Source organism: Centropristis striata, chromosome 16, assembly GCF_030273125.1.
Source record: "Centropristis striata isolate RG_2023a ecotype Rhode Island chromosome 16, C.striata_1.0, whole genome shotgun sequence".
Taxonomy (NCBI): domain Eukaryota; kingdom Metazoa; phylum Chordata; class Actinopteri; order Perciformes; family Serranidae; genus Centropristis; species Centropristis striata.
In genome coordinates this window covers 5,748,387-5,756,645 of record NC_081532.1, presented here as the reverse complement: position 1 = coordinate 5,756,645, position 8,259 = coordinate 5,748,387, and the positions used below count along the sequence as shown (strand labels likewise).

The 8,259-nt window shown below is 35.6% G+C and overlaps 1 protein-coding gene across 1 annotated transcript; it reads left to right on the top strand.

Moving 5' to 3' along the window:
* The first annotated feature begins 702 nt into the window (after nucleotides 1-702).
* Nucleotides 703-7,915, top strand: tmem30b (transmembrane protein 30B). Its single transcript, XM_059352653.1, has 8 exons — nucleotides 703-834; nucleotides 1,812-2,012; nucleotides 2,922-3,029; nucleotides 3,149-3,256; nucleotides 3,870-3,957; nucleotides 4,264-4,401; nucleotides 5,053-5,259; nucleotides 7,176-7,915. Exons 2-8 carry the CDS (start codon nucleotides 1,821-1,823, stop codon nucleotides 7,352-7,354), a joined length of 1,020 nt encoding a protein of 339 aa, XP_059208636.1. The 5' UTR covers nucleotides 703-834; nucleotides 1,812-1,820; the 3' UTR covers nucleotides 7,355-7,915.
* The last annotated feature ends 344 nt before the right edge of the window (nucleotides 7,916-8,259 follow it).

The window sequence follows — 8,259 nt, the reverse complement described above, 5'->3', positions numbered from 1 at the left end:
AAAACACCGTCAGGGGGTTTCAACCATAGATATATATATATATAAACAAATATATATATATATATATGTATATATATATATATATATATATATATATATATATATATATATATATATATATATATATATATATATATAAACCTTTCTTATATATATCTATGGTTTCAACAATACAGAGGCAAGCTTTCATACAAAAAACATTGTAAAGTGTACATAATTAAAGTTAATAAAGTTTTTATAGCTTTCATGTTGGTAGATTTCTTAATAGACTTAATAAATTGTTTGGTTTCATTTTTAAAGACAAGTTTTTGATTAACGTAACGACATTTATGGATATGCCATTTGGCTAACTGTATCATGAGATTGATGATATAGTATTGTTTTTCTTTTGCAAAAGGAAAGTCAGTGTAAGTCAGTTTAAGTATATGTCTTTCCACTCGGCTTATCTTGCGTTTATGGACTAAACTTTTTTTTAATATATAACCTTTATTTCACATTCATTTATAGAACATATGCAGCAGTCGTGCAGTAACAGAAATAGCAGGGTAAGCATTACATTAATAATATTTGAGAAACATCTAAATAATACACAAATAAATACATAAATAGAAGATGAAAATCATAACAATAGTAGTAAAATAATAATTAAGTGTATGGACTAAACTGATCCCAGGTCTGCAAAGAACGTGACGTCACTGTGGAGGAAGAACAGGATGGGCAGGTACAGAGGTGGGGGTAGACAGGTAAAGGTGAGCCTCTCCGTCGCGCCTACAACTCAGGGAAGCATACCGACGTGTTGTTGACTCCTTTGTTTCTCCATTTTGAGCCGACTGTGTAAGTATCATCTAAAATACAGATATAAATCGTAAATATATGTGTTTGTGCACCATTTAAACCAGTTCACTTCACCAGCGAGTTCTAAAAGCAGAAACTGGTTTCTCTCGGCTGATCTAGGTGGTGTTGGTGGTTAAGATTTAAGATTTTTGTTTTGTGACATGACGCATTTCAGGGGTGGGGTGGACTGTTTGTGTTGTAAATAAGTTATATTAACCCTTGCAGCCGTCTGCAACGTCCTACATTCCCTCTAAATGAGAGTAGAGACCTAAAGAAGCAGATATGAGGAAGTCTAAGTGGACAATCAACGCTCATTCATCTTAGTTATACAGGGAGTGTTTCATATGTTTGCCATGGCTATTGTATAATAGTATGCAGTACAAACAAGTTATAAATGGGGAGCTGAAGTCACGTTTCCACGAGCTCTGAAAAACAGACAAACAGACCTATTTTCAACTTTCTTATGATGCATTTTTACAACTGATCCAAGAAGGGTTTTAATAGTTTACTTAGCTCAAGAAGTAGAACAATTTTCTCAACCTATAAAGGAACATTTCATCCTTTGGTTTATCAGGAAAATAAAATACAATTCAACTCTTTTTGTTTTTACTGAACAGGAAGGGGCTGAAAAAATTAAATATGAAAAGCTGTCAGACCAATTTTGTACAGTAAAAAAGTACAAGTTATATCTCTGAGCTGTAGAGGAGAAGATATACAAAGTAGCATGTAAAGGGAAATACTTAAAGTGCCTCAAATGTGATTGTAATGAAATGAAAAAGTATTAAAATGTCATCATTGAGACACAGTTATTTTTTTCATAGCTACTACAACCTAACCTTAACAAATACAATAATTGTTTTTCCTAAAAAACATTTTTTTCTTGAAAATCTACCCTGGGGACAGAAAAACTCCCTTAATTGAAGAATCACCCATATATAGTTATTCATATCCACCACTGTTAACAATCTGTCTGGCAGATCCAAAAAATGGTGAAGGAAGAGCAGCAGGAGTTAGCCAACCGGCCGGACAACACCGCCTTCACTCAGCAGAGGCTTCCGGCATGGCAGCCCATCCTCTCCGCTGGCATTGTCATCCCAGGGTTTGTCCTCATCGGCCTGGCATTCATCGGCATTGGCGTCGCTCTCTTTGTCACTTCGCGGAGCATCCAGGTGTTGGAGGTAAGACTGTGTCTACTAAACCAGCCAGGTTTTGTATAGCTGATTTGCATCATTTGTGAAGTTTTACCATTATTGCTTTTCTTTGTGTCAGAATGTCTGTTTATTTTTCTTATTGTCATTAACGCTAATATATTTGGGACATTCTAATCATGTTTATTTTTATTATTATTATTTCTTATTGATTTTATGGTGTGCGCACAATACATTTGAGTTTCTGAATGTGTTTGAGTTCATGGATGTTCTTGTGCTGTATGTATTATAAAACCCAATAAAAAATATTCACATACTAAACCAGCCATTCTCAACCTTGGGGTCCCGACCCCAATTGGGGTCGCAAGATGATTTCTGGGGGTCGCCAAATCATTTTGGAAAAAATATAAATGCACAAAATTAATATTAAATTGCATGATATCAGACAGGGAGATGTTTTAGTTGTTGTCTGCTTCATTATTCGTTTGTATGATCTGAACTGTACGCGTGACATTCTGTTCAGTGAGCACAGTGGAATAAATAAACAAACAAAAAGGAAAAAAACTGGTGCATTGTTGCTTTACCGCAGCTGCAGTTTGCTAGCAGCTAGCTATAACTGATGCTGGAAAAATGGAGCGACGGCTGCAAAGAAAAGCTCCAGACTTGGGTCAGCAGCAGCAGCAGTAGCAGGGGTCCCAAGTTCTACCACCAGAAACCAGTTGGCATTCTGGAAATTAGATTTAAAAAATAAGGTGTTTTCAGCGCTGAGGTAAAAGAGAATGGCGTAAATGGCTTTGTGCTGCTATCTGCTCTCAGACTTGTGACATGTAAGCGATCTCGTACTGAGTTAAAGAGGTGTGGTGTCCATAACACTACAACAATGGAGATAGGTGTTGTAGCCATCAATAAATAATAATCACCTTTCTTGTTCCTTCACAGTTGGACTACACGGGGGTTGAACAAGACTCCCCGTGCTTCAAGTGCTCTGACCCCGATGTGAAGAACTGCAAATGCGAGCTGAGCTTCTCCATTAACAGTCTATTTCAGGTAGCAGATTGAGCTTTTTGGCACAAACACAGTAACACAGATCCAACAGTAATGAAGTTGAACTGTCCTCCAGCCGCTGACTCTTGGTTCTGTTGTTGTGATTCTGTTTTCCTCCACAGGGACCCGTGTTCTTTTATTATGGTTTGTCCAACTACTTCCAGAACTACAGAAAGTACGGTGTGTCCAAAGATGATAACCAGCTCTCTGGAGACCTGGATAACTTCAAGGTGGGTTAACAACATAGAATATTGTGGAAAAAAGACATTTGGTAAACAAAAAATGCTCTCAGTTGGAATAAAAGTTCTTTAAATATATGCTGAGTTGAGTACAAATATATATACAGGTGCATCTCAATAAATTAGAATATCATAGAAAGTTTTTTTATGTCAGTAATTCAATTCAAAAAGTGGAAATAACACATTATATAGATCGATTACACACAGAATGAAACATTAATGTCTTAATTTATTTAATTTCTTCTAATTATAATGATTATTGCTTCCTTTTAATGAAGACCTAAAATTCACTGTCTCAAATATTATATAAAACCAATTTTAAAAAGTATGTTTAAAATGGAAATATTAGCCTCTGAAAAGTATGTCCGTCTATATGACTCAATACTTTGTTGGGGCTATTTGACTTGAACTACTGGAAATGGACTTCCATGATATTCTAAGGTATTGAGATGGACCTGTATGAAGTGCAATCCTTATTTGAATCAGTGTACATGTTTATGATGCATTGTTGTATCTCATGCTGGTTGCTCTTCTCTAATACAGACAGAGATTTTCAGACTGTTTATTTGAGCAATGAAAACACTGTTCTCTGTCTCTCTTGAAGACTCCTGATGACAGCTGTGCACCTTATGAGTACAGCAATGACAAGCCAATTGTGCCATGTGGATCGGTAGCAAACAGCATGTTCAATGGTATGGAAGGACGTTTAAAAATATTTTGCAATTCTGTTTTTTGTGTTTCATAATTTTTATCGATGAGTATACAAAAACAACAGAGGGACATACCTATATCAGGGTACATTGGTGTCAACATTAAACATGTTGTACACATCTTAAGATTTCAATTTGTATAATTTTAAGAACAAAGGTAAAATGAAACCAAATAAACTATACAATATTTAGATATTTAGACATAGTCTGTATAAAATTAATAAAATCAGTTCTGTTTTTTACCCTGCTTTGGAAGTTCTAATTCTTGTTTTTTTTGTTTTCTTTAAGACTCCTTCCAGCTGTTTCAGATCGTCAAAGGGAAACAGAAGTTGGTGCCCTTCGATGGAAAAGGGATCGCTTGGTGGACGGACTACAACGTCAAATACAGAAACCCCAGTGTCAGCCCTCTGAAGAATGCATTCAATGGTACTAACTTACTTTTTTGCCACTTTCTGTTTGTTCTGTAAAACCTCTTAGCATCATTTTAACTGGTGTGGAGGACAGGGGATGTCCAGGGGTAGATGAAAGGTCAACAGTAGATGCCTCATTAAAGTGGTGTTCATCATCTCAAAGCTGGGGACCTGAAGATGAATTTGAGATGCAAACATTTTTGCAAAAACAAAAATGACTTAGTTGATTAAACGATGTTGTGAAAACGTATAAGGCCATATATCTATATGATGGAAGTGTTTGAAAATCTTTCCCATACTCACTTATGTCTCATGAGTTGTTGCAGCAATATTTTCGTTGATACCAATTGTAATACAGATTTTGTGCTAAGTTTAACCATTTATGAAATTGATAAAAAATGGTCAAAAATACCTCAAAAATACCACATTAAGACACAAAGACCTTGAGGAACACCGTAGAAAATCCCCGCTGTGATTTGGTTTTAAGAAGTTTTGACATTTTTGAGATTTCTGCTTAAAATTCACTGGGATTTCAACGTGATAACAGAGTTGTCTTCGAGGACAGTTGAGTATTAAGGGGTTCTTTCGGTAAAATCACATTATAAATCACATTAATTTAATATGATGTTTGAAAATCATGATGGCTAATCATACGTTTGACTCCCAGGAACCGTGAAACCAGTATTTTGGCCCAAGCCTGCTTACGAGTTGGACACCTCAGACCCGGCTAACAACGGCTTCATCAATCAAGATTTCCTGGTGTGGATGAGGAGGGCGGCCCTGCCAGATTTCAGAAAGCTGTATCGAAGAATCACAGAGGGCGATTATGCTGAAGGTTTGCCGGTTGGAAACTACACCCTCAAAATAGCCTACAGTATCCTTTATACCTGTTAGAGATTCTGGGATGATTGTATGGATGGTGTTTGGAAGTATGAGCAATTATGTTGGTTTAGCATGTGTTTAAAGGTTACAGTAGGGCTGGGCGATATGGACCAAAAGTCATATCCTGATATATTTAGGCTGAATATCGATATGCGATATATATCCCAATATTTTTATTGCAAAGTGAGAGCAAATGTTCAGTCAGAGTCAAAGAAAGTTATGACATGTCACAAGTAGTTTTATTAAAACGAACATAAATACTGTATAACAACAGAAGTACCTTTTAAAAAAATCATAGCTCCATAAAGTGCACATTTAAATAAAAACAATATTTTAAATTAAAAAAAACCTTTAGAGGCCTATAGAATTAAATAGGCCAATCTTTTTTCAAAATAAATACATTCACATGAGAAAAGAATAACAAACATTACAAAAGACCTAAATATGACAAACCCTAGTAAGGTCAGCAATTATATATAAAGAAATACTTTTTTTTAACCATATCGATATATGCGATATGGTTTAATTCCATATCACATTAAAAATTATATCGATGTAATTTTTATATCGATATATTTTTTATATCGATATATCGCCCAGCCCTAGGTTACACAAGCTTTTTTTCACTTTGACCCTATATAATGTTTTTTAATTACTCAAATTAGTACTGTAGAAGTATTTACATCTTCTTCTCTTACCAAACAGTCTAAACAAACTGCAAAAATCAATACCAAAAGCCAAAACATAGACGTCTGTTTCAACAATTTGACACCATTTTATAGTATAGTTGCAGCTGTCATTGGTGCCAAGACAATGGCCAATGAACCATTAAAACTATTAAAACATAAAGACCAAAATTAAATCATTCTTATTCATATCTTTATACAAAACAACCCACAATCACGTTCCAACAGCAGCTTAGCCTAGCCTGTAAAACCGGTTGGGTGTGGTTGTTTCTATCAGGGCAGAGTGAACACAATGACTCAGGAGTTCCTTGAGTAAAGAAAAAAATGCAAATTTTCTGACATCAGTAAATGTGCTAGGCAAATAATCTTTTCACATGATTGAATGCAATTTCCTGAAACCCAAGAGGGCCTATGTAAATACATTTTTTATGTTCCTTAAAGGACCTTACCACTGTGTTTTCAAGGTTAAACGCCTTAGCTGCTTGTAAATACTCATGTATACTTTACATTTTTGCTTACCATTTTCAATGCAAACCAGGCCATTTTAGTTGTTTGGGTGTATTTTCACTGTAGACAGCTATGGCCTCAGGCATTATGTCCATTTGTCCATCTGTCTGTTTATCCGTCCCTCACGAACACAATATCTCAGGAACGCCTAGAGAGAATTTCTTCAAATTTGGCACCAACACCCACTTTGACTCAAGGATGTCCGTTTTATTGTTTATTATATACAATGTAGACGGAGTCAGCAGCTGGAATACAGTGAAACTACTGGCACTATGTCACTATTTGTCTTTTTTTTTATTCTACAGTACAGGCCAAAAGTTTGGACACACCTTCTCATTCAATGCGTTTTTCTTTATTTTCATGACTATTTACATTGTAGATTCTCACTGAAGGCATCAAAACTATGAATGAACACATATGGAATTATGTACTTAACAAAAAAAGTGTGAAATAACTGAAAACATGTCTTGTATTTTAGATTCCTCAAAGTAGCCACCCTTTGCTTACTAGAATATAAGACATGTTTTCAGTTATTTCACACTTTTTTGTTAAGTACATAATTCCACATGTGTTAATTAATAGTTTTGATGAATTTACAATGTCAATAGTCATGAAAATAAAGGAAAAACATTGAATGAGAAGGTGTGTCCAAACTTTTGGCCTGTACTGTATGTGTTTCCATTTTTGCTGTATATCCTTAACAGTTTGTTCCCAGACTACCCTGTTCTGAGCTTTGACGGGAGAAAGAAGGTGGTGTTCAGCAACGTGTCCTGGATGGGCGGCAAGAACGAGTTCCTGGGCATCGCCTACCTGGTGATCGGCTCCATGTGTGTCGTCATGTCCATAGTTATGCTCATCGTCTACGCTAAGTTCAAGTTCCCTGAGGAAGACTGAGTGCCCAGACTGTTATTGACTGGAGGTTTTTATACTCTAGCAACATTTTTTTTCTTTTTTCTTCAATGGGATGATGAAAGCACATCACAGCGCTCACACGAAGGAGAATACAGAAGTAGACTCCACCTATGAACATGAGCTATTCTGGACATGAAGACGTGTCCTAAAGAGTAAAAGAAGCTTGGTGTCTCAGCACTGGAGTTCCCCCATGACTGCAAAATGGGATGATTTTTAATATAGGTTCTTGTCTGTAAGCACATCTATGAAGTTGATAGCTGTTGTGAGTGCGAAAATACTGCAAAATCAGTTTTTTTTATTGTTACAAAATGAGCTGGCTCGTCATTGTAGGTCAGTAATAATAAAGCCATAAACTATTTGATAAGCCATATGTTACTGAACAAGAATTATACTTGATGTGTCGCTTAGCTTGGAAATAATGCTGTTAAATGTGGGAATATTAACTCAGGGATCTGGTGTACAGTGCAAGCTCATGTTTTAACTCATTCTTTGGTTTCAGAGATTTTACTTCTTGTTGATATTTATTTAATAAAACAACATCAAAACCAATCATCTCTGTGTTAAGACATTTGAAGTGTCATGCTGCAAGATGTTTATATTTTTTTAATAATACTGGATTCTATGGAAATATGGGCGTTCAGCTATTAGTAGGTAAAGTTCTCTTCCCTCAACCACTTCATTATTATGATTTAAGAGGTCTCTTATTTCAGTTATTCAGATCTAGGTTGATATTGTGTAAGCTTTTTGGGTCTGCCTTCTCAGCTGACTCAAGCCGAAGCTCCAGGCTGTCTTTTGTTCTTGATGGTTTTGGTTGCTTAGGTTTATAAAAACAATATTAAAGCATTAATAAATAGAACTTCATAAGATGCATACAGCAAATGTGTGCA

Bases quoted from the DNA above. Each gene is read 5' to 3' on its own strand.
- tmem30b (XM_059352653.1), top strand. From the start codon at position 1,821: ATGGTGAAGGAAGAGCAGCAGGAGTTAGCCAACCGGCCGGACAACACC. The intron at 2,013-2,921 runs GTAAGACTGTGT...GTTCCTTCACAG, and splicing joins GGAGCATCCAGGTGTTGGAG to TTGGACTACACGGGGGTTGA. The intron at 5,260-7,175 runs GTATCCTTTATA...GTTTGTTCCCAG, and splicing joins CACCCTCAAAATAGCCTACA to ACTACCCTGTTCTGAGCTTT.